This window comes from Melospiza melodia, chromosome 20, assembly GCF_035770615.1.
Source record: "Melospiza melodia melodia isolate bMelMel2 chromosome 20, bMelMel2.pri, whole genome shotgun sequence".
NCBI classification, from domain to species: domain Eukaryota; kingdom Metazoa; phylum Chordata; class Aves; order Passeriformes; family Passerellidae; genus Melospiza; species Melospiza melodia.
In genome coordinates this window covers 13,650,678-13,674,493 of record NC_086213.1, presented here as the reverse complement: position 1 = coordinate 13,674,493, position 23,816 = coordinate 13,650,678, and the positions used below count along the sequence as shown (strand labels likewise).

Below are 23,816 nucleotides of genomic sequence, written 5' to 3'. Positions count from 1 at the left end.
CTTCCCCGCCCTATCTCGCTCTTTTCCCGCCCATTCCCGCCCCTTTCCCGTCTTCTCGCGAGATCCCTGTGTTCCGGAAGTGGCGGCGCCGCGGGCCGCACGTGGGTCCGTACGGTACCATACCGGGCCGCACGTGGATCCGTACCGTACCATACCGGGCCCCACCGTACCGTACCGGGCCGGGCCCGTTTGAGCCGTGTCCCCGCCGCCGCCATGGGCCGAGCGCGCCGGCGGCACAACTGGAAGGCGCGGCAGTCGCAGGGGGCACCGGCCGCCGCTGAACCGGAGCTGCCGCTGGAGCTGCCGCTGGAGCTGGGAGGTGCGGCCGGGCCGGGCCGGGCCGGGCTGGGCTCGCTGGGGTCACACCCGCGCTGGAAGGGACCGGAGCTGCTGCCCTGCTCTGCTGTGTTTTATTAGATTTTAGTTAGAAGCGTTGTTGTTGTTGTTTTAACCCCCGGGAGGCGGTGGGTTCCCGTCCCTGCGTGTGCCTCTCACCCCACCCTGGGCTCGGTCCCAGGCTGGGCTCGGTGAGCTCAGAGCTCTTTTCCAGCCGAATCCATTCCCCGGTTCCGTGATCTCTGATCAGCTCTGTTACAGCAGCGCTGCCTCCGGGGAGCTCAGGAGTTGAGCTTGGGTTCCTTCCCAATCACTCAGTGGCTCCATCATTTATTAAAACAGCTACTAAACATATCTCTTATGTTAAACATTCGCCTTCTCAAACTTCAAAAAAAAGGCATTACTTCAAAAAAAAATACGTTTATTATTCTATTTTTATTACTCTATTAATGCGGTTTTTTAGTATTAAAATCCACTGGTGCCCGGGTGAAGCAGGACACTGAGGAGTCACCCCAGGGCACACTGTGTCCTGACCCTGGGGGATTGAGTAAAAAGGCAAAAATTGCATAATATTGTTACATAAATCTTGGAGAGTCGCCCTCAGGGCTATAGAAAGCTCAGGGTTATTGAATGCCCAGTTTCGAGGTCTTTTGCCCCTGCTGATGTTGCAGGATTTTCTCTTGGCTGGGCATGAGGGTTGTGTTTGTTAGAGGCAGCTAAATCTGGCCTGGTGCTTGATAAGCCTGCTAAGCACAGTGCTGAAAATAATCCACCTGGCACGGGAGAATAATGCAACCCTTCCTTCAGATGGAGCAACGCTGAAGGGAATCGACCAAAGCAATGCCCTGGTCCTGCCAGCAAAAAAAGCCAAGAAGAAAAAAGCCCCGTGTGTTGTGCAGCAGCAGAAGAAACCCCTGAGCAAGAAACAGAAGAAAAACCTGCAGAAGGTTTTGGAGCAGAAGGAGAAGAAAAAGCAGGTATGTTGCTGTCTCTGGCAGCAGCAGCTTCTCAAATCTTGAATTCTCTTAAAATGAGGGTTTGGTATTGGTGTGCAGGGAGGGCGGGTGATGATGAGGATGGTGAGGGGTGTGAGCTGTCAGGGGTGCCTGAGGTGTGAAATCCCAGGGCTGTGCAGGTGCTGGGGTGATGCTGCAGCAGCTGCAGCCCCCCTTTGCTGGGCATTGGGGCAGAGATGCAGCTCCCAGGGGCTGCTGAGGGCAGCTCCAGGGGAGGAAGGCACTCCTGCCCTCTCAGGGGCTGCAGGAATGCATCCTCTGTGGGGCCAGGGTCTGTTCTGCACAAGTGTTGTGGAGTACATTGGTGGCAGGCAGTGATATATTTTCATTTTTCAAGCACTCTGTGGAATGGGTGCTGTGAGCTCCTGCAAACCTCCCTGCACCCCAAGACCTGTCAGTGCTTCTGAAATGCCTGTTGTGTATTTTCAGCATGCAAACACATTTTTTCTGTCTTTGTAAAACCTTTCCAGGCAGAGTCCCTGCTGCTGTCAGTGCCTGGACAATGACTCTCAGAGCAGCTCTGGTTTTGAGGCAGGTTCACCCTGTGGCTCACACCTCTGCCATGCCATGTCCCAGGGCAGGGATTTGGGGCTCCCTTTGCTCCAGGCCTCATTCCAGTGCTTCAGATCCAATCTCTTTTCCTTTGCTGCTGTTTCTGGGGTGCAGCTGAGCTGCTCACTGCTCTGATGTCAAGTCCCCATTTCTATTTTTGCTCTGGTACAGGGCTGAAATCAGGGAGGACTCACCCAGGAGCTTTTCCAGCTGCACAGCAGGGTTTGCCAGAGCACAGAGCACACCTTGGAATGCTCAGATCTTGCCATGAAATCCTTTCCTGGTCAAAGCAAGCACTGATTTTGGTTGTTTTCCCCAAACAGAGAGCTGAGCTGCTGAGCAAGCTGAATGAGGTGCAGGCTTCTGAGGCAGAAATGAAACTCCTGTACACAACTTCCAAACTGGGGACTGGGGGACGCATGTTTCAGGCTAAAAGGTAAAGGGATTTTGGGGTGGAACCATTGCAACTGATCATTCTGTTTGAACAGCACCATCCTGAGCTTTCCCTTGAGTTGTTTTTCTTCTTCTTGGTGCAAACAGGTTCTTCAGAATGGATGGAGTTAAATAATTTGGTATTTTTGTCTGATAATGGGATAGTTATTTTCTTGGTCTTTCCTACAGGATGAGGAGGGTGACACAATCTGCAGGCTTTTAGCAATTGTGCTAAACTGCAAAATTGGTGGATGAACACTTACTTTCTTGTGCTGGAAGACATCTGCTGATGTTGACCATAGCTGCTGGATTTATCAAGAGATGGATTTATCAAGAGCTGCATTTGTAGATTAAACTACAAAGCAGTTCTATCCTTCAGAAGAAATGGATAAAAAATCCAGGATAGAAAATGCTTAGATACAAATCCATCAATCAAAGCCAAGGCTTTACCTGGCAGAGTTGTGAAAACCTCCAGGAGTGGAGATCTGGTTTTTGGGGACGTCCTGTCTGGTTTGAGGTGCCAGAGCACAGCTCACAGGTGGATGTTTTGTTTCCAGGGTGACTCAGGAGCCAAGGACTGATGTCCCTGAAAGGATCAGGAGCATCAGCGGTGCCAACAAGAGAAGGCACAGCCCAGAGCCAGAGCCTGAGGAAGAGCCCAGCAGCTCTGAGGAGGAGGAGGAGGAGCAGAAGGAGGACACTGAGAAGTCCTCAGGCAGTGCTGTGGGTGCTGCTGAGGAGGCAGAGGGAGGAGTGGGCAGGGCAGGGGCCGAGCAGCCTCCGGCTGGTCCCAGAGCCCCAGAGCCCCAGGCAGCCCCCAGCAGGGCTCCCTGCAAGCCTGCAGTGTTCATCCCTGTGCACAGGACTCCTGAGATCCAGGTGAGCCTCTGGGAACAGCGCAGTTTGTCACAGGGGCTGGGGAGGGTGGTGGGCTCCAGCAGCTGGGTGCGCTCAGCTCTGCGCCAGCAGCAGGAAAACTCAGCTTGTTTCAGGGTATTAGCATTTACCTTCAGTTTTACATCCAGAATCTGCTAACAGTCCTTTATTGTCCTTTGCTAGAAAATCTTCTGAAGTCCCTTTCAGCTCTCTGCTGTTCTGTACCTTATGCTGAGTGGTTTTGTCCCATTTGTTGTGGGCAGGGCATTGTGCAGGAACAGGAAAAGCTCTGCACCAGCCCCAGCAGACGAGGCAGTTGTGAAATGAGTTTTCCCTTGAAGTGCTGTATTAAGAAACTCGAGGGACTCTGAAATTTCACAAATTACAGCGCAGGGCTTGCCCTGTGCTTGCTGGGAATCTGCTCTGATGTCTCTGGTTCTCAGCCATGTTTGTGTGGTTTGGACTGTTTCAGAGATTTCTGAGTCACGGGATTGCAGAATTCCTTTTATGGTCTGAGGAAGGGAACAGGTTTCAATCCCGAGGAAAACAAAAAAGGAGTGAGAAACAATGCAGCTAAAATGTGTGTTTTGCACTGTTTAGGAGGCAAGACTAAAGCTCCCCATCCTTGCTGAAGAGCAAGTGGTCATGGAAGCCATCAATGACAATCCCATTGTGATCATATGTGGAGAGACAGGGAGTGGCAAAACCACCCAGGTGCCCCAGTTCCTCTATGAGGCTGGGTATGCCAGGTAGGACTTGGATTTTATTTGCAGGGACAGCATTTTGGGAAAAACTTGGCTGTAACTCACCCATCTCCAGATCAGTACAGATACAACAGAAGGGAATCCCAAAGCTCCCTGACTGTGTTTTCATTCCAACTCTAACTAAGACTGAGGCTGTGTGACTGATGCCATTAATCTAGAGCCATCAGTGAGAAATCCTGTTGTCATTTTTTGGGTCTGCTGCTCTGTTTAATGAAAACAATTCCTCTTTTCCTCCCCTCACCCCTTTAGCTCTGGGGGCATCATCGGGATCACGGAGCCTCGGCGCGTGGCCGCCGTGTCCATGTCCCAGAGGGTGGCCAAGGAGATGAACCTGTCACACAGGTGAGCCTCAGGAGGCCTTGGGACCTCGCTGGGGGGTGGCACTGAGGTGCCCTGTGGGTGACAAGGACTCTGTGCTTGTTCCTGGTGTTTCCCCACAGGGTGGTTTCCTATCAGATCCGCTACGAGGGGAACGTCACCGATGAGACACAGATCAAGTTCATGACTGATGGTGTGCTGCTCAAGGAGATCCAGAAGGTAACTTGCTGTCCTCAGGGTTAAAAAAAGGGAATTTTTTGTATAGCTGGGAAGAGAGGCCTATGTGGACTTGTTGCCAGTCTTTGAAATCAGAATCCCTTTCAGCATCAGGGATTTGTTTCATCTCCACCCTTGATATTCCTGCCCAAGCCCCTAAACATTAGGTTATCTTGCTGTGGAAAATGGGAGCAAGAGGAGGCTTGGGAACCAGGCTGTCTTGTGTAGGGTGAGTGCATTAAACTGAGTGAGAACAGAGCTGGGGATGGGCTCAGTGCTTGTGGTGTGTCCTCACTCACATTTCCTTGCTGGGGCCTCCTGTGCTGAAACCCATCTCTCCCCTCAGGACTTTCTGCTTTCCAAGTACAAAGTGATCATCATTGATGAGGCCCACGAGAGGAGCATGTACACAGACATCCTGATAGGCCTCCTGTCCCGCATCGTGCCCCTCCGGAGCAAGGTGATGCCATCCCTCAGGGTTCATTCTGGGTTTTTTTTTTAATTCTGTTTTTTAATTCTATTTTTCACATTCTGTGCTGCTTTAGGGTGTGGGCCTGGGTTCACATCAGGGCACGGTGAGCTCTGTGCACAGAGCAGGGAGACAAAACAATTCCTGCTCCAGCTGGGCACAAATGATCCAAATCTCAGCCCAGGAGCACAAACCCCGTGGGCTGGAGAGAGAAAAACAAGCAGGGTGGGACTGCCTGGGCTAAAGCTTATGAATTAATTATGAATGAAATGTGAGTAATTGGACAATTAACTCCAAGATGAAAATGGAGCAGAACTGATCAAAGTAAGAGACCCCATGACCCGTGGAGCATTTTGGGACCATTTTGGTTCATCCTGGGTTCATTTTGGGACCATTTTGGTTCATCTTGGGTGCAGCCCTGGCTGGGCTCTTGTGCTGCCCAATGTGCATCCATTCAGGCCTTCTAACAAATCCCTGCTTTATTCTTTAACTCCATCTAGTCTCTGTTCTAGGGCAGCCTGCACAGGGCATCAGGAGGGGCAGGGCTCCTGCTCTGGACGTGGATGTGCCAGGGAGGGGATGTTCCACATGAAGAGGCTCTGTGGTGTGGAATTCCAAGGAAATCTGACAGAAATCACACTCAGTTAACACATCTCTCTTTCTGTATGGTTGAAGAGGTACAGAGGTTGCACCAAGGGGGAAATAGTACAGATCAGTACCAAGAGGTGCCTTTTCAGGCAGAATCCAGTTCATTTGAGAATTACAGTGCAGATAATTGAACTCCAGCAGCCTGGGGGGAAGCAGGGTGTTTGTTGGTGCCCTGGGGAGGAGCTGTGGGGCACAGGGTGACAGATGTGTGTCCCTGCAGAAGGGGCTGCCCCTGAAGCTGATCATCATGTCTGCAACTCTGCGTGTGGAGGATTTCACTGCCAACACCAGGCTGTTCTCTGTGCAGCCTCCTGTCATCCAGGTACTGTCCCCTCCCTGGGAGCCTCTATAAAACCAGTGACAAAGCAGGGGCACTCCAGTCTTTCCAGCTGGTGCTGAAATCCCTCAGATAACCCATTTAAAAACAGTCATTTTGCTTAGGCTATTGTTTCTTTTGGGACTTGGTGTTTTTCTTTCCACCTTTATCAGAAAACCACCCTGGCAGAATCTGATTATCTTGAAAAACTTTGAAGTTATGGTTCAGGGGAACTAGAAAGCCTCAATCTGAGTTGAGGAGGTGAAAGGGGGGAAAGATTTCGTTTCTAGCCTGGTTTTATGGTGGAGCAAACAGCAGTGATTTCTGTGGGTTTGGTGTTTTGTAGGGTACCAAACCCTGGATGTGAGCAGAAATACGGGTGAGCTTTTCTGGCTGTAATGGTTGTGTGGAGTTATGACAGCACACAAACCCTTTATTTATTTCTATTAATACCTTAATTTGGTGTTTTCTCTGCAGGTAGATGCAAGGCAGTTCCCTGTGACTGTTCATTTCAACAAGAAAACCCCCCTGGATGATTACAGTGGGGAGTGCTTCAGGAAGGTGTGCAAAATCCATCGGATGCTGCCTGCAGGTAAGGGAGCTTCACTGCTGAGACCTCTCACTATGCTCATATTGAACATGCCCAAACTTTGGGGGTTTGTTGCTGATTTTTTTTTTTTTTCCTCTTTTTTTTTTTTTACCTTTTTTTTTTTCTTTTTTCTTTTTTTTTTTTTTTTTCCCTTCTTTTTTTTTTTTTTTTTTTCTTTTTTTCTTTTTTTTTTTTTTCTTTTTTTCTTTTTTTCTTTCCTCTTGCAGGTGGGATTTTGGTGTTTTTAACAGGCCAGGCAGAAGTTCACTCTCTGTGTAGAAGATTAAGGAAAGCATTCCCATACCAAAAGAACAGCACTGCAGGTAATGCTGTAGAAACTTAAACTTCAAATTATCCTGCTGAGAAGTGAGCTTGCTTTGCATCTAAAAATAAGAACTTTTATTTTAAAACCACAAAATACAAGGTTTGGGGGAAGTTTTGGGTGATTGCCATGACTGATGTTAAATTTTGTGCTGGTTTGAGTTTGGGAAAAAATCCTTTGCAGCTTCTCTCTGCCTTCAGTTTGCTTTTTCCACACTGTGCCTCCCAGAAGGGTGGGAGTGGGACCAGACCCCTCCACCTTTCCCCAGAGGAAGGAACGCCCAGCTCACAGTGCTCCACTGCTGTTTTCAGGAGGAGAGGATGACAGGGAAGACTCAGTGGAAGAAATGAGGAAATTCAAGAGCTCGAGGAAGCGCAGGAGAGTGCTGGTAATGTGTGAGGGGCAGAGTTCCCCCTGCAGCAGCTCTGCTCTGTGGCTGTGCCTCCCTCAGCTCCTCCAGCCCTGCCTGCAGCCCGCAGGTGTCCCCTCAGTGCTGCTCTCACTGCTGCAGAATGCTGCTGAAACTCTGCATGTCGTGGGCAGGAGATTGATTTAGATTTAGAGTTCTGACCACTCAAACTCAAATGCAAGGAGCTCCAGACTTGCTGGCTGCTCCTCATCTTAGCATTTGTTAACCAAAATTTGGACTGGATCTGACAGAGAGATTAAATTCTCAGACTAACCCATCTTGACAGAAACTGTTGAACATTTGTTTGACATATCTGGATTAGGAGGCCAGTTCTTTCTAAGAGCGTTACAAAAAATGACAATACATAGAGGTGGAATGGGATTTGGCATTGTATGCTTTTGCAATGCCTCCAATTTAAAAAATGTCTAATTTGGAAATACTTTATTTTGCACCTAAGAAATGTGAGTCCTTGTCTCAGCTTTGCTTCCACAGCAATGCAAAGTGCTGCTTGTGTCCCCCTGTTAATGTGCTGTTTTCACCTTCCCTCCCTCTCTCAGACACTCCCCAAAATTGATCTGAACAGTTACTCTGTGGTGCCACCAGATGAAGGCGATGAGGACAGAGACTTTGACAGTGATGATGATGCTGCAGGCTCTGATCTTGACCTGGACTTAGGAGATGGAGACTCAGGAGAAGGTTTGGCATGTGGGACAGAGGGAATCCCTGTCTCTGTGAAAGGAGTGACTTGGGTTGTGGCACCAGAGCAGCAGTGTCATGGCAAAGCTGTTCAGGTTTGCCAGTCCCAGTTACTGGGACCAGTTTGTACCAGTTGCTTTCCTGGTTTTGTGCAGATGTTGCTGGGGCTGAGCAGTGCTGGTTTGTTTCCCCACAGATGAGAAATCTGACTCGTCCCTGCCCCTGTATGTGCTCCCACTCTACTCCTTGCTGGCACCAGAGAAACAGGCAAAGGTAAAGGATTTATTGTCACAGTGAGCAGGAGATCTGACAGATAACAGTGATCATGGTCTGAAATCACAAGAGAGATAAAATTCCCATCTTGGGCTATTCTGCCAGCTGGAATGGCCCAGTGGGCAGGTTGGGCTGGGGTGTCCCTGATGTGTCCCTTCAGCAGGGTGGGAGAGGTGATCAGCCACAGCCTGCAGGGTCTCTGAATCCATCCTGGCTCCTCCTGCAGCCCCTGGGGTCATTTCTGAGGCTTAACCCAGCTGGACAAAGAGCTTCAGAGCTGGAGACAGGGGGTTAGGGCTGTGCTCTGACTCCTGCCTTCCCCTTGCAGTGCCATGTGCACTGCCATGCCTTTGCAGCCCATCCAGGACCACGCCTGCCTCTTCCTTGTACCCTTTCCTTGTCCCTCTTCTTGTCCCTTTTCCTTGGTGGTGTTTGAGGGTCCCCAGGATGAGGGAAGAGATGAGAATCTTGACTCCATGTTTCAGAAGGCTGATTTATTATTTTATGATGTAATATTAAAAGCAAATTATATACGAAAACTGTACTAAAGGAAAGAGAAAGGAGACATCAGAAGGCTGGGAAAGGAAGTGAATAATAAAATCTTGTGACTGCTCAAAGTCCTGACACAGCTGGACTGTGATTGGCCATTAATTAGGAACAACCACATGAGCCCAATCCCAGATGCACCTGTTGCATTCCACAGCAGCAGATAACCATTGGTTACATTTCTTTTCTGAGGCCTCTCAGCTTCTCAGGAGGAAAAATCCTAAGGAAAGGATTTTTCATAGACGTCTGTGACACTTTCCTTGCCCCCTTGTTCCTTGTCCCTTTTCCTTGTCTCTTTCCTTGTTCCTTGTCTCTTTCCTTGTCTCTTTCCTTGTCTCTTTCCTTGTCTCTTTCCTTGTCTCTTTCCTTGTCTCTTTCCTTGTCTCTTTCCTTGTTCCTTGTCTCTTTCCTTGTCTCTTTCCTTGTTCCTTGTCTCTTTCCTTGTCTCTTTCCTTGTTCCTTGTCTCTTTCCTTGTCTCTTTCCTTGTTCCTTGCCCCTTTCCTTGTCCCTTGCTGCTTTCCCATGCCCGCCCCTGTCCCGCAGGTGTTCCGCCCCGCTCCCGCCGGCACCAGGCTGTGCGTGGTGGCCACCAACGTGGCCGAGACGTCGCTGACCATCCCCGGCATCAAGTACGTGGTGGACAGCGGGCGGGAGAAGCGGCGCTGCTACGACAGGGTGACGGGGGTGTCGTCCTTCAGGGTGTGCTGGGTGAGCCAGGCCTCGGCCCAGCAGCGCGCAGGCCGCGCAGGCCGCACCGAGCCCGGCCACTGCTACCGGTGAGCACAGGGCCCTGCATGCACAGCCAGGAGCCTCCCCTGGGAAATGGAGTGGGAAATGTAAACCCCCAAACCCTCCCTCTTCCAGTTTGTTATGCGTTTTAAATTAAGGGGCTCTGATGTGGTGGTGTTCGCAGGGGTCCCAGGATGAGGGAAGGGATGAGAATCTTGGCTCCGTGTTTCAGGAGGCTGATTTATTATTTTATGATGCATATTATATTAAAAGAAAATTATATATTAAAAATAATTACTATTAAAAATATATAAATAATCTGACCAGAGAGTCTGAGATAGCTGCGCTGTGATTGGCCATTACCTGTTACATCCCACAGCAGCAGATAACCATTGTTTACATTTCATTTCTGAGGGCCTCTCAGCTTCTCAGGAGAAAAGATCCTAACAAAAGGATTTTTCATAAAATATGTCTGTGACACTCTCAGGGAAAAAATATGGGAGCAGGGAATAACAGTTCTTTACTAGGGAAGAAAATAAAAAAGAAAAACAATGCAGTAAATCAAAACAACACTGGCAGAGTCAGAACACAACCTGACACCCTGTGGGTCAGGGTGTTGGTAGCAGTCCTGTTGGAGATGTGGCTGCAGCCCTCCTGCATTTCTCTTGCTGAAAACTCTTGTTTTCATGGTCAGGTTAGATTTCACTATGGCCAGGTGGATTTAACTCTGAGCCAAGTTAACTTGTGAATAAGGCAAATGCCCCAACCTGTAAATAATGATGTGATGATGTAAATACTGTCCATGACTGCCTTTTTGGTTTTTTATTCCCTTGCTAATTTTTCCTGTATATCCTTTGAATTAAAATTTCATTTAAATATCTAATAACACTTCTGGTCCATTAGGTTATACTCTTCAGCAGTTTTCATGGACTTTGAGAAATTTTCTGCTCCAGAAATAACAAAGCGACCAGTGGAAGACTTGATTCTGCAAATGAAGGCATTAAATATAGAAAAGGTGAGTTGGAAAGGGCTTTGTACCGCAGCACCCATTAAAGTGGTTGCCCTTAGGAGCCAGAAACAAACAGAAATGTATTTTATTGCCATTGCTTGGAGCTGTGCCTTGTGGCAGAAATTCAGATCCTGAGAGTCCATTTTGGGTCTGCACATTGCAGAAACTGCTCTGAATTCCTCTAGGCCTTAGCAGACATGTTTGTTCAAGCTGTAAATGCTTTCTTATGTTCTTAGAGGTTAAAAAAAACCAAAACCCTGTCTAAGCAGGGTCTGTGTTTTGGAGATAGTGGAGCACTTTCAGAGATCACAACACTCAAATGCAGCCCCTGAGCAGCCTGCCCTGGGCGGTGCCTGCAGTCAGTGGGTGCTGGGGGTGATTCGGCCGTTCCTGTTTCCTCCTGTTCTTGTTCCAAGCATTTCCTGCCATTCTGTGTCCTTTCCTTTCGCTCCTGGCAAACATCCTGAGTGTTTTTCTTGGTCCCACGTAAGCAGAGGGGAGGATTCCACTGCCTTGCAGGGCTCCTGGCTGTGCCCACACTGGGATGCTGTGTCACTGTGGGCTGAGGGGCTTTGCTCTTGTTTCCCTAGGTCATCAACTTCCCCTTCCCAACCCCTCCTCCCACGGAAGCTCTGGCAGCAGCAGAGGAGCTGCTGATAGCCCTGGGTGCCCTGAAGGAGCCCCCCATGACAGGAAGGTAATGCCAGTGCCCCCCACTGATGCCCTGCACTGTGGGCTCTGCTGTGCTGCTGCTGCCCTCCCACCACACCCAGGGCTGTCCTGTGGCTCACAAACTGCCACCAGCTCAGCTCTGGTGCCCTCTGTTTGATCCACTGGCCCTGGTGTGTGTGGGCAGGGAAACACTGAGCTGGGAGCAAGAGGAACCTTTCCCCTGGCCGTTGGCACCAGCACACACAAAACCTGAGAAATCACCTCAAATTAACTGGGCTGCCAGAGCGGGGAGCACAAACTTAGAGTTACTTCATGACATGAGCTCTCTTTTCCCTGGCCCAGGCTGAAGCAGCAGCTGGCAGCAAAGCTGAGCTGCCCCATCAGTCCCCTGGGCAGGGTGATGGCCACTTTCCCCGTGGCCCCTCGCTATGCCAAGATGCTGGCCCTGAGCAGGCAGCAGCAGTGCCTGCCCTACACCATCACCATCGTGTCTGCCATGACTGTCAGGGAGCTCTTCGAGGAGCTGGACAGGTCAGTGGCTGAGCCTGCCTGTGTCCCAGTGTCACCCTGTGTCCCTGTCACCCCGTGTCCCTGGCACAGCTCTCAGAGCTGCTGCTCTGTGTCCCAGTGTCACCCTGTGTCCCTGTCACCCTGTGTGCCTGGCACAGCTCTCGCAGGTGCTGCCCTGTGTTCCTTGCAGGCCTGCAGGCGGTGAGGAGGAGGCAGCCCAGCTGAAGGCAAGGAGAGCCAGGTTCTTGCAGATGCAGAAGGTCTGGGCTGGGCAGGGGCCCATGCAGAAGCTGGGGGACCTCATGGTGATGTTAGGTAAGTACCTGTGAGTATCCTCTCTGTGTTCTTTAGCATAGTTTAGAAGAATAGAAATAGAATAGAAATAGAAATAGAAATAGAATAGAATAGAAATAGAATAGAATAGAATAGAATAGAATAGAACAGAACAGAATAGAAGTATATATAGTATAGTATATATAGCATATATAGTATAATATATAATATAGTATAATATAACATAGTATATATACTATATATAGTATATATAGTATAGTATATATAGTATAGTATATATAGCATATATAGTATAATATATAGTATAATATAACATAGTATATATAGTATATATAGTATAGTATATATAGCATATATAGTATAACATATAATATAGTATAATATAACATAGTATATATACTATATATACTATAGTATATATAGTATAGTATAGATAGTATATATAGTATAGATAGTATAGTATAGATAGTATAATATAATGTAGTATATATAGTATAATATAATATAGTATATATTATCTTAAAATAATAAATCAGCCTTCTAAGAACATGGAGTCGGATTTATCATTCCTCCCTTCATCGGGACACCCCACTAATACAATAGCTGCCCTGAATGACTCCTTGCCTGGGACAGTGGTGTCCCCATGGTTCCCTGAGGAGCCCTGACCCCCTGTGTCACCCCAGGAGCAGTGGGGGCCTGTGAGTACTCCGGGTGCACCCGGGAGTTCTGCGAGCAGAACGGGCTGAGGCACAAAGCCATGCTGGAGATCCGGCGCCTGCGAGGGCAGCTCACCACGGCAGGTGAGGGGCTGGGGGGATCTGTGCTGGGGGAAATGCTGTGCTGGCTCTGTGCTGGGGGCTGCACAGCCTCCCCGAGCTGGGGAAATGCTGTGCTGGCTCTGTGCTGGGGGCTGCACAGCCTCCCTGAGCTGGTCCCTGTCCTGCTGCCCCCCTCTCACCTGTGTGCCCGCAGTGAACTCGGTGTGCAGGGACGCCGGGCTCTACGTGGACCCCAAGATGGAGCCCCCCACGGAAGCTCAGGTCACCTACCTGAGGCAGATCGTGCTGGCGGGGCTGGGGGATCACCTGGCCAGAAGGGTTCAGGCAGAGGAGCAGCTGGATGACAAGTGGAAGAATGCCTACAAGGTGAGCAGCTTGCCTGGCCTCAGTTCCTCCTCCCCTGTGGCAGAAACCTGTGCCAGCCCAGCTGTGTGGCTGGGTGCAGCTCTGAGATGTCTGCTGCCTTCCTGCAGCTCCTCTCTGTGGAACTGGAGTTTGCAGTGGTGCCATTTCTTGGTGTTCATGTAGGAAATGTTGTAAAAGGGCTGAGAAGTACCCTGGGTTCACCTTGTGTACCCTTAGACATCTTGCTTGGTGTCTGCAGAGAAGGTGGAGCAGAAAATGATGGGGTTATTAAAAACCTCCCTCACTTCAGGAAAGCTTACAGATGCACACCTGAAATGAGGTGCAGTGAGGACATGGGATTGTCAGTAACTGCTCTTGCTCTGCTTCAATCTTTGTGCCTCTTTCAGACTGCCCTCCTGGAGGACCCCGTGTTCATCCACCCCAGCTCAGTCCTCTTCAAGGAGCTGCCAGAGTTTGTGGTGTACCAGGAGATTGTGGAGACCACCAAGCTCTACATGAAAGGTGAGTGCTGTGGGTGCTGCAGCCCTGCTGAGCAGCTCACAATGCCTTGGCAGTTCCCCCTGTGCTGTGCTTTCTGAGTGACTCCTGGGATTTGGATCCTTAAGGCTTCCTAGGTCTGGATCAGGAGATAAATTGGCATTTTTAATTATTATTTACCTGGCAGAATTGGCTGGAGCAAAACTCAGCTTCTGAAATACCTGCTTTGCCCCAGCCCTGCCAACCACAGCTGCCTGCTGCTGATCTCTAAACAGATATTTTACAACATAAAAAGTTTGAAAAGCATTAAGGACAAATAAATGTGTGGAGATCAGACCCTGACCGTGCCCTGTACCCCTGGGGCTGCCAGTGAGCCGTGGCCCCGGGCAGCAAACCTGCATGCAGGTGTGTTTTCCCTCCCCAGGTGTGTCTGCAGTGGAGCCTGAGTGGATCCCTGCCCTGCTGCCACCCTACTGCCACTTTGGGAAGCCTCTGGAGGATCCCCCTCCCTCCTACTGCCCTGGCACGGGCCGGGTGCGCTGCCACAGAGCCAGTGTCTTCTGTAAGTGTCCCTGGAGCTCCCCCAGTGTCTTCTGTAAGTGTCCCTGGAGCTCCCCCAGTGTCTTCTGTAAGTGTCCCTGGAGCTCCTGCCTCTGCCAGGAGGGCCCAGAGAGGGGCTGTGAGCACCTCCATGGGGTTTGCAGCATTCAAACATTGCATTTCCCACTGAATTGATGCCTACATGGGGTTTGTAGCATTCAAACATTGGATTTCCCACTGAGATGGGCACCTCCACGGGGTTTGCAGCATTTAAACATTGCATTTCCCACTGAGATGGGCACATCCACGGGGTTTGCAGAATTTAAATACTGCATTTCCCGCTGAGATGGGCACTCCACGGGGTTTGCAGAATTTAAATACTGCATTTCCCGCTGAGATGGGCACTGTGCAGGCTGGCAGTGCCCTGCCCTCTGTCCTGGCCCCTGTGCTGTCCCCCTGCCTGGCCAGGTGCCCCAGTGGGGGAGCAGGGAGGAGATTTGGGGTGTTGTGTGTTGTTTGCAGACCGGGTGGGCTGGCAGCTCCCTGCTGTGGAAGTTGATTTTCCCCCAGGGATCGAGCGCTACAAACACTTTGCCAGGTTCCTGCTGGAAGGAAAGGTGAGTGTGCTCCACTTCTGTGATATAATCATTAATTTTTTAGCCCAGTTTTTGGAGGAGATGAACCTTATGGCTTCAGTTTTTGCTCATCACTTGTTGGTGGATGGAAGAGCTTGTTGTGGTTGATGAGGTGGGGAAGGGATCTTTAAAACACAAAAACAAATCAGGAAAAATCAGTATTTCAGTGAAAGACATCCACAAATTTAAGTGCTGTTTTTGCAAAGTAAAGAAAAGCCAATAGCCCATGTGTTTGTCTAGTATGGGACAGGAGAATTGTCCAACAAGTCGGGACAAGATTATGGACACAGGGATAGGAGGAGATGGTGATGGAGGATATGACGTGGAATATGCTCATTGATGGTTGTTATCATATCACAATTAATTCACTTTAGTCATTATATAATTGCTGTAACCAATCTTCCAGGTCATTAAAAAGCTGAGTTCTTACAGCCAGTGCCTGCTGTCCAGCCCCCTCATAATGCTGAAGACATGGTCCAAGTAAGTGGCTAAAAACAAACCTCAGGTTCTTTTCTCCACCAAACACTTTTCACTTCCTTTCTAAATTAAAAATAATCAGTGCTGAGAAGGGTGGTGGAGATTGTGGTCTTGGGAAAATGAGTTTCCTCAGCGGGAAAAGCTGTGTCCCAGGAGAGTTGGGGTGGTGAGGGCAGGGCAGGACATGCAGCCTGCTGGGCTCATGAACACTGGTTTACTGCTCCATTTCTGTGATTCAGACTTCAGCCCAGGACAGAAGCCCTCCTGCAGGCTCTGGTTAAAGAAAACTGTGATAACCGTGATGCTTTGGTGGCTGCATGGAAGAAAAATCCCAAATGTGAGTGTTGTGCTTGCCTAATTATCAGTCACGTCAGTGGGGTGCCTTGAGAACTACTGAATTATAATTTCAAAAAATGAACTATTTAATTTGTTAAGCTTAAAATATTTCTATTTTCTTACCAGAAGCAGGAGTGCCCTGTGCTTGATTCTTGTGAAAAATGACACAAAGCACTTCAGAAAGCAACATTTATTTGTATGCTAAGATTTTTTTTTTCTGTAGTTGTAACCACAGTTAAAATGTACAGACTATGGTGGTACTGTCCATGGATATATTGAAGGGCTTTTTCCTGGTAAAATGGATTTTTTTCAATATTGGGGTGCCAGATGATAAGAATTCCTTCACAGGAGCAGCAGCAAGGTGCTGCAGGGATGGCACAGAGATTGCTGTGGGTGCTGTCACCTGTGCCTGGCAGCATCCAAGCTCCAGCAGCATCCCTGCAGTGAGTGCTGGCCCTGTCTCCAGTGGACCTGGTGATCCCTCAGGGGGTTTTTCCAGCCAAGCTCAGTGTCTCTCCTCTCCCCCCAGATCTGCTCGCAGCCTATTGCCAGTGGGTGCCCGAGGCCCTGCACCAGGAGCTCGCCCTGAGGTGGCCACCAGTGGCCCTGTGACCCTCGATGCTGATGGACTCCTTGGCTCCAGGGTGTTTGGAGAGCTTTCCAGGGCTTTCCTTGGAAATCTGAAACTGATGGACTCACCAGCTGTAGGAGTATCTTTTGTTATTCTGCTTTCCCAGAAGCCCTGCCAGCTGTTTGGCTGGTATTCCATAATATTAATGTTTGGATAATTTTATCCATTGTATTTTATGGAGATTTTTCTTTTTTTTTTAACCTGAAGTTTCTCTTTGGACTATATTAGTCATATGAACTGTAATAAATATGTAAAATTCTTGGTCTGGATGGGAGAAATGTTTCTGTGAGGGATGCTGCAGTGAGCAGAATATCAGAGCTGTGCAGGAACATCCTCATGGGTGTCAGACAGAACCTGGGCAGCAGCTCAGGGCAGGAACACAAAAATGAGGAAAGTCTTGGGTTGGGATAGGAATGGTTTAATTAGTGAAGGGAAGAAGGTTCAGTTTACCTTCCCCTTCACCTGATCCTTTTGGGCTTGGTAAACCCAGTGCTCACACTGTGCCAATGGGCTGCTGCTTATGACACTGCTGCAGGAGAGGGTGTGGACAGGGACCCTCCTGTTCCTGTGTTCTGCAGGAAACTGGTGCAGCCCAGCTGGCTGGATGCGTGTCCATAATTCCCACATGCTTCAGGGGCAATGTCAGAGCACAAGCAAGCATTAAAAACATCCAAAGCTGAAGAAACAGCAACTTTAGATCTGCAGCCAGAAGGAAAATAGCCCCTCGGTGTGTTTTCAGTCAAACACTGGGGTTTTGGGGTTTTTTTTCAGCACCACTGGGTTTGGGATGTCCCCAGGCAGGAGGGTGCTGGGGGCTCCTGGCAGGGCTCCTTTCTTTAGCAGGAATTGCAGCACAAGTCTGCACACTCTGCTGCGGGGAGGGAAGAAAATAAACAGGCAGTTAAGGAGTGTATTGGGAAATTTCGGCTCCTCTCGAAAACAAAGCAGAAAAAAGCAAAATGCAGCAGCCTGCATGGCAGGGGCAAAAAAATGGAGATGCCGGGGATTGAACCCGGGGCCTCATACATGCAAAGCATGCGCTCTACCACTGAGCTACATCCCCGCGATGGTACTGCGGCCGCTCGCAGTGTATACACCAATAGCGGGGGCCGCAGGCCGAGCCCGGCGGTGACATCGTGATGCGAGCGCTGCCACCCCGCGTGCCCCGAGCCCCGCGCTGCGCCCCGGCCGCGGGAGGGGAGCGGGACAGCGACAGCTCCGCCGGAGGCGGACGATACCTTTATAAAGCGAGACAAAAGAACTGCCGATGTACCCGTCCTCGTTAGTATAGTGGTGAGTATCCCCGCCTGTCACGCGGGAGACCGGGGTTCGATTCCCCGACGGGGAGGTACAATCAATTTTGTCTCCGGAGGCCATTTTTTGTCGGTGACCTCGGGAAGGTGTTTGTCGGCGGCGCTGCCGTGGAACCGCCGCCGGAGAGGCCGGACAAAGCCGGCAGAGCCGTGTTTTGCGCCAGGAGACGGGAGCGAAGTGCCCCGGGGTGCGCGAGGAACACCCCGCCGCTGCGGAAATGGGATGCCCGCGGGAAGGTGCGAAACCCCGCACAGCCCCGGTACCGGGCAGCGGGACCCGTGCGGGACGGCGGGCAGCAGCGCCCGGGGGGGCGCGGGGCGGGGTCGTAGCCAAGGCCAGCGAGGGCGCCCCTCGCCCGCCGAAATAGCTCAGTTGGGAGAGCGTTAGACTGAAGATCTAAAGGTCCCTGGTTCGATCCCGGGTTTCGGCAGAAACTTTTGGTTTTTACGAGTGGTTTTTTTGGGGGGGTTGTTTTTTTGGTTATGGTATTTTTTTTTGTTTTGTTTTTTTGTTTTTTTTCTTTCTCCTTACCATCAAAACGGTTCCTTTTGCTGCCGAGCGGAGGGAGAGAGGGATGCTGTCCCTGCGTCAGGCGGCTCAGGCGGTGCCATCGCAGGCGCTCCCGCGTGCGGGAGTTTTGTGTCAGGAGCCGCTTCCCGAAGGCGATGGAGCAGGTCCTACGGCCGCCGCTCGGACATGGCCTGGCCTCCGGGAAAGTTGATTTCAACCGTCCTCGTTAGTATAGTGGTGAGTATCCCCGCCTGTCACGCGGGAGACCGGGGTTCGATTCCCCGACGGGGAGGTTGCTAATCCTTTTAGTCCTCTAATTTATTTTTTTCCTCACGGATTTCTCTGATTTCCGACGGAGCAAAACCATTCGTTTTCTGTGTGCGAACCAGCACGTTCTTGTCTTTTTGAGGGCTGCCTGCGGATCGCACCAGGCTCTGTACACCGCAGCGCTGCCGGGGCTGCCGGGGCTCGGTGCCCGCCGCTCCCCGCACGGGGGCGGGCTCAGCACGGACCTGGCCGGCGGGCAGGGAGCAAACGGTGGGCAGGGGGACGTAGCTCAGCGGTAGAGCGCATGCTTTGCATGTATGAGGTCCCGGGTTCAATCCCCGGCGTCTCCACGTGGTTGCTGCTCTTTTTCCCGTTTATTTGGAGATGTTTTGTCCAAAGTCCCTGAATCTCGCTTAGCAGCAGCAAACGGACCGTGCGGCCGAAATGGGCCCACAGCGGCACTTCCCAGCAGCATAAAGTGCGGGCCTTTTGGTTTTTTTTGTTTTTTTTTTTTCCATTTGGTTCTCCTCAGGCCTGTGCAAACACACATGGTTTTTGATCCCATCTGTTGATTATGAGACACAAGAGGCCCCAAAAGAAGCACAAATCATCAAACCCTGCAATGCAGGGGAACAGAGGCCACTCATGCCAGGCTGACACTGTCACACCACACAGCCTGGCAGACATGCAGCCCTGCAGCCACACGGAGCACTGGGCTCTGCTCCACATTCCCAGAGACAGAGGGGAAGGACAGAAGCCAGGACACCACAGCTGGCTGCACTCCTGAACACTCAGGAGCTTCTCCTGGCTCTGCAGTGCCCACTCACCCTGCTGCCCTGAGCTCTCAGGGAAACAACTGCCCTGCTTTGAGCTCCTCAGTCTCATGGGGAAACTCTGTGGGGCTGGTAAGGCTGGGAACCATGGCACAGCTGAGAGGTTTGCTCCAGAGAGACCAAAGCCCTCGCAGAACCTGCTTGAGACAGCTTTGATGGACACAGCTCAGGGGCAGCTGCTCCCTCTCACTGCCTGGTTACCAGCAGCAGCAGGAGCTGCCCGCTGACAAATGCAAAGTGACATTTCCTGCCATGGTGGCTGGAAAGCTCCTTGTGCTGTTTATTTACTCATCTTACTTCCAGTTGTTATTTTGAGCCAGTGTTTGGCCACAGCGCTGCTAAGCGTGAAGATCCCTGTTGTAAATTACTCCCTGGCAGCTACGCTTCTGGAATGTGCCCTGCATGTGAATGTAAGAGACAGTTTGCAGTCACTGGCATGCAGTAACAGACTTTTCTCACAAAACACTTTCCCATGTGCCTTTTTGATGACTTTCTGACCAGTCCTAAGCGCTCACCTTGTAACTAAAAGAACAAACGTAACATTATTAAGCTTAACATTATTATTCACTTTCTGCTGAGGAAAGACCTAAACCTGCAAGGATTCTCCAGTTTCTGATATTTGTACAATCCCAATGCACAGCATCAGCCACTGAGCACTGAGAAGTAACCAAAAGACTTCTGTGGGGCTTTTTTGAGATGGTTATCACTACAGCTGTGGTGTTAATACAAACACAAAGCAGCAGAGGCCAAAGAGCTCCCCAGAGCATTCCCATCAATGTGCAGGCAGACACAGGCATTTTTCTTCAAATCACAAAGCTTTCGCCGGACCCCTGCTCCTTTCCTGCTGGTGAGCAGCCCTGGGTGTTATCAGTGTCCCTTCCACTTTCCTTGGGAGCTGCCAAATGAATGATTTTGTGGGCGAATCAAAGCGAACGACACTGCCTGGATCTTGCAGACAAAGCTCCATTCTGTTCCCAGCTGCAGCCTGGAGTTGCTGTGCAGTTTGGGTTCTCTCACACAGAAATAACACTCGAGGCGTCCCTCGGGATAAAGCCACGAACTCCTTCCCTCAGGAACCCCCTCACGGTGTGGCCGCAGGCAGAGCTGGCCCTCACCTTGCCCTAGGGGCAGAAGCCAAGGAGGTGTTTATCAACCAGGGGCGCAACTGCAGTGTTTAAGCCCCTGAACATAATGAAACTTTTTATCTTTTCTACTTTAACGTGCGGCTATGTCTCCTAATTGGGGTCACTGAGATGGCGCAGCCGCGGCCCCGCTCCGCCGGCTCCAGGCCGGGTTTTCCCGCCGCTCGCCGTCCCGCGCGCGGAAGCCTCAGCACAGCCGCACGAGGCGCCGATCCTTCCGCGCAGCCCGGCCGCGCTGCCCCCTCACCCAACGCCGGAGAGCGGAGGCGCGCGGCGCGAGGAAAATAGTGCGCAGCGGAGTGATCCGAAGGCGGGGGCGGGGCGCCGGGGGCCATATAAGCACCTAGCGGAGGGATGCGTGGCGCAGTTGGCGCTGGGTGAGGTTTGTGGTGTCGGCTTGGCCGAGCGGCGTGCCGCGGTGAGAACGGGGTGGGGGAGGGCCTAGATACGGGCTGGGCGTCCGGGTGGAACGGAGGGGTGTGTCCGCTGAGGAGACGCGGCTGGGGGCCATGGCGGACAGTGATGGCGGGGGCAGGGCTGGGAACGTTGCCTTCCCTTCAACGGCCGCACCGCGAGGCGGTGGCGGGCAAGGGCCGGGCCCACCGGCCACTGGCAAGATGGCGGCCGCGCAGGCGCAGCGGTGCTGCAAGATGGAGGTGGGCGCGCGCCTCGGGCGGGAAGGGGAAGCGGTGGAGACCCCGCCTCTCTGGATGTGGGCGGGGCTTGTTCTGTGACGTCACGGACGGGGCGCAGCCCCGGATGCGGGAAGCGGTTCCTAAACCACGGCGGGTTTTCCCTTTTCCAGGGAAAAATGCAGATCTTCGTCAAGACCCTGACTGGCAAGACCATCACCCTTGAGGTCGAGCCCAGTGACACCATTGAGAATGTCAAAGCCAAGATCCAGGACAAGGAGGGCATTCCCCCAGACCAGCAGAGGCTGATCTTCGCAGGGAAGCAGCTGGAAGATGGCCGTACCCTGTCCGACTACAACATCCAAAAGGAATCTACCCTGCATCTCGTGCTGCGCCTGCGCGGTGGGATGCAGATCTTTGTCAAGACCCTGACTGGCAAGACCATCACCCTTGAAGTCGAGCCCAGTGACACCATTGAGAATGTCAAAGCCAAGATCCAGGACAAGGAAGGCATCCCTCCTGACCAGCAGAGGCTGATCTTCGCAGGGAAGCAGCTCGAGGATGGCCGTACCCTGTCTGACTACAACATCCAGAAGGAATCTACCCTGCACCTCGTGCTGCGCCTGCGCGGTGGGATGCAGATCTTTGTCAAGACCCTGACGGGCAAGACCATCACCCTTGAAGTTGAGCCCAGTGACACTATTGAAAATGTCAAGGCCAAGATCCAGGACAAGGAAGGCATCCCTCCTGACCAGCAGAGGCTGATCTTTGCTGGCAAGCAGCTGGAAGATGGCCGCACCCTGTCTGACTACAACATCCAGAAGGAATCTACCCTGCACCTCGTCCTGCGCCTGCGGGGTGGTAACTGAACCAGCAGTTGTTCCAATTAAAGGTTCCCTGCACTTGTTCATTCCAATAAAGCTGTTGCATCTGTAAAAGTCTGTGTCCCATGTTACACGAGCAGTCGTTCGTGACATTGCCCAACCCCAGATTTCTAATAAACAATAATTACGTAGCTTTCCACAGACAAAGGGCTTGCAAAACTGCCTTATGCAAGCAAGGCTTCCACATTCCTGGTGATTGTAGCTAATCCCTCGGCCGTGCTTTTCCTGGGGTTGTGTAAGTGCTCTGATACCTGGCTGCAGCTCAGTGCCCGCCTGCAGATGTTGTGCAGCTGTGGTGTTGTGTAAGCAGGGATGTGCATTGGGGAGCTGTGCGTGCTCCCCAGTCAGAGGGCTTTGAGATAGCTCTTGGTTGCCCAGCAACTGCCCTTATTTTGGGATTAGTGGAGGAACATCAAAGGGTGATCCCGCAGCTCCAGCTCGGTGACAGGATGGTCCTGCAGCCCGTGGGGTGGGAAGTGCAGATCTCATCAGGTACGGGGTGGACTTGTTTTTTTGTCAAGCTTAATGGCATTAAGCAAGCAGTAGTTTCAGATGTACCTACTGGAAACGTGAATGTGCTTCATTCCAGCTGTGCCCCAAATGGAAATGCTGCTGAGCTGAGCTGTCACAGCAGTTCCTGTGCTGCAGAAGCCCTGGCAAAAAGGAAGTTGCCTCTGAAGTATTTGTGGGGGTTGCAGCAGGGCTGATGAGTTAACCATGGCTGTGCTGGGTGTGTGGAGAGGGAAAGGGAGAGTGACACAGAAATGCTCTTTCCAGGAGTGGTGACGCGGGCTCACCTGTGGGAGGGGATGCGGTGGGAGCTGAAGGGTCTCGGCTGGTGGCTGGTTCAGGGCACCCAAAGGCATCCCAAAGGGATCCTGCACTGCCTGGGTGGGGTGGCAGGGTGTGGCTCCAGTAACACCAGTTCCTTTCGCTAGTCCGGCCTGTACAGAGCAAGTTCAGAGCACCAAGGTCTGTGCTGTGCTGGAGGAAACATTGGAATGCTAAAGAGCTGAATCCCGTGTGGGTGGGAGCTGGTGCTGTGCCACCCTGGACATCCTGTTCTCCCCCGCAGGAGTGCCCCGGGCTCTGCCCACGCTGCCCTGGCTCCTGGGCTGAGCCCCAACAACTGCAGGGAGCAGCTGGCCAGATGTGGGGTGTCTGTCCTCTGGGACAGCAGAATCCCCAAACTGAGCATCTGGAACACGAGTGCAGGGGAGCCTGTCTGCAATGCAGGGAGCGTAACTGCACGTGGTTCTGATTTGAAGGCACCTGACTGCCACTGGGGAGAGCTGCAGGAGGACACAGGGTGCTTGATAATGTCAAAGCCTCCACAAATGACTGCATAGCCGTGCTTTAAGAAATCGTTTTATTTCAATGTCTCAGTAACAAACCTTTACAATGTCCTACTTAAAAACCCAATGCTGTAACGGCCTGGAGCAGGCTGCAGCAGGCAGAGCAGCAAGCCTGGAGGAGAAGCCTGTGCTGTGGCCTCGTGAGCAGGGTCAGCTCTGCTGAGCACTCAGGAATGGTGGGAAGATGTGCCAGGAGGGTTGGAATGGGTGTTAGGGAAAAGTTCTCCCACAAAGGGAGGGCTGAACATCCTGGGGCTGGCCACAGCACCAGCCTGCCACACTCCAGGATGAGTTTGGACAACACTCCCATGCCCATGGTGGGATTTTGGAGCTGGTCTGTGCAGGTTTTTGACTCGATCCTCGTGGCTCCCTTCCAGCCCAGCACATTCTACAGTTCTGTGACCTCTGCAGGGTTTGAGGAACCTCAGGGCTCAGTGTGGCAGTGCCAGCGCTCCAGAGGCAGCACCCGCGAGCAGAGACCACAGCTGGGGTGGGATCAGCCATGCAACAGCAAAATCTGCTGAGAACAGCAAAGCCTGTTGTCAGCTTTAAGGGTGTTTTGTTCAAACCATGGCAGAACACGCTGTTCCCAGAGATCTTCTCACAGTCGTGTTTCTCTGCAGCGCCTCAGGGAATCTCCTGGAT

General features: G+C 51.5%; 2 protein-coding genes and 5 non-coding genes across 9 annotated transcripts; 6 read left to right on the top strand and 1 right to left on the bottom strand.

Moving 5' to 3' along the window:
* Nucleotides 1–175: 175 nt before the first annotated feature.
* Nucleotides 176–16,503, top strand: DHX37 (DEAH-box helicase 37). 2 transcript variants are annotated; one of them, XM_063173194.1, is made up of 27 exons: nucleotides 176–319; nucleotides 1,144–1,313; nucleotides 2,228–2,340; nucleotides 2,894–3,215; nucleotides 3,813–3,961; nucleotides 4,226–4,318; nucleotides 4,417–4,513; nucleotides 4,857–4,970; nucleotides 5,848–5,949; nucleotides 6,421–6,535; nucleotides 6,760–6,855; nucleotides 7,166–7,242; nucleotides 7,821–7,959; nucleotides 8,156–8,232; nucleotides 9,323–9,408; nucleotides 10,412–10,523; nucleotides 11,108–11,214; nucleotides 11,532–11,720; nucleotides 11,890–12,014; nucleotides 12,677–12,793; nucleotides 12,966–13,138; nucleotides 13,525–13,639; nucleotides 14,040–14,177; nucleotides 14,678–14,772; nucleotides 15,197–15,270; nucleotides 15,507–15,604; nucleotides 16,133–16,503. In XM_063173194.1, the coding sequence occupies exons 1-27, from the start codon at nucleotides 214–216 to the stop codon at nucleotides 16,213–16,215; spliced, it is 3,282 nt and encodes a 1,093-aa protein (XP_063029264.1). In that variant the 5' UTR covers nucleotides 176–213; the 3' UTR covers nucleotides 16,216–16,503. The 2 variants fall into 2 exon arrangements, with proteins under 2 accessions (XP_063029264.1, XP_063029263.1); XM_063173193.1 differs by having other exon boundaries at nucleotides 9,323–9,555.
* Nucleotides 16,504–17,225: 722 nt separating this feature from the next.
* TRNAA-UGC (transfer RNA alanine (anticodon UGC)) lies at nucleotides 17,226–17,297 on the bottom strand. The gene has a single exon. It is a non-coding gene; the product is annotated as a tRNA-Ala (tRNA).
* A 213-nt stretch (nucleotides 17,298–17,510) lies between these two features.
* On the top strand, nucleotides 17,511–17,582 carry TRNAD-GUC (transfer RNA aspartic acid (anticodon GUC)). Its single transcript has one exon. It is a non-coding gene; the product is annotated as a tRNA-Asp (tRNA).
* A 323-nt stretch (nucleotides 17,583–17,905) lies between these two features.
* On the top strand, nucleotides 17,906–17,978 carry TRNAF-GAA (transfer RNA phenylalanine (anticodon GAA)). The gene has a single exon. It is a non-coding gene; the product is annotated as a tRNA-Phe (tRNA).
* Nucleotides 17,979–18,278: 300 nt separating this feature from the next.
* On the top strand, nucleotides 18,279–18,350 carry TRNAD-GUC (transfer RNA aspartic acid (anticodon GUC)). Its single transcript has one exon. It is a non-coding gene; the product is annotated as a tRNA-Asp (tRNA).
* A 253-nt stretch (nucleotides 18,351–18,603) lies between these two features.
* On the top strand, nucleotides 18,604–18,675 carry TRNAA-UGC (transfer RNA alanine (anticodon UGC)). The gene has a single exon. It is a non-coding gene; the product is annotated as a tRNA-Ala (tRNA).
* Nucleotides 18,676–20,560: 1,885 nt separating this feature from the next.
* UBB (ubiquitin B) lies at nucleotides 20,561–21,870 on the top strand. Of its 2 annotated transcripts, none has more exons than XM_063173200.1 (2): nucleotides 20,561–20,718; nucleotides 21,106–21,870. In XM_063173200.1, the coding sequence occupies exon 2, from the start codon at nucleotides 21,112–21,114 to the stop codon at nucleotides 21,799–21,801; it is 690 nt and encodes a 229-aa protein (XP_063029270.1). In that variant the 5' UTR covers nucleotides 20,561–20,718; nucleotides 21,106–21,111; the 3' UTR covers nucleotides 21,802–21,870. The 2 variants fall into 2 exon arrangements, with proteins under 2 accessions (XP_063029270.1, XP_063029268.1); XM_063173198.1 differs by having other exon boundaries at nucleotides 20,565–20,677.
* The last annotated feature ends 1,946 nt before the right edge of the window (nucleotides 21,871–23,816 follow it).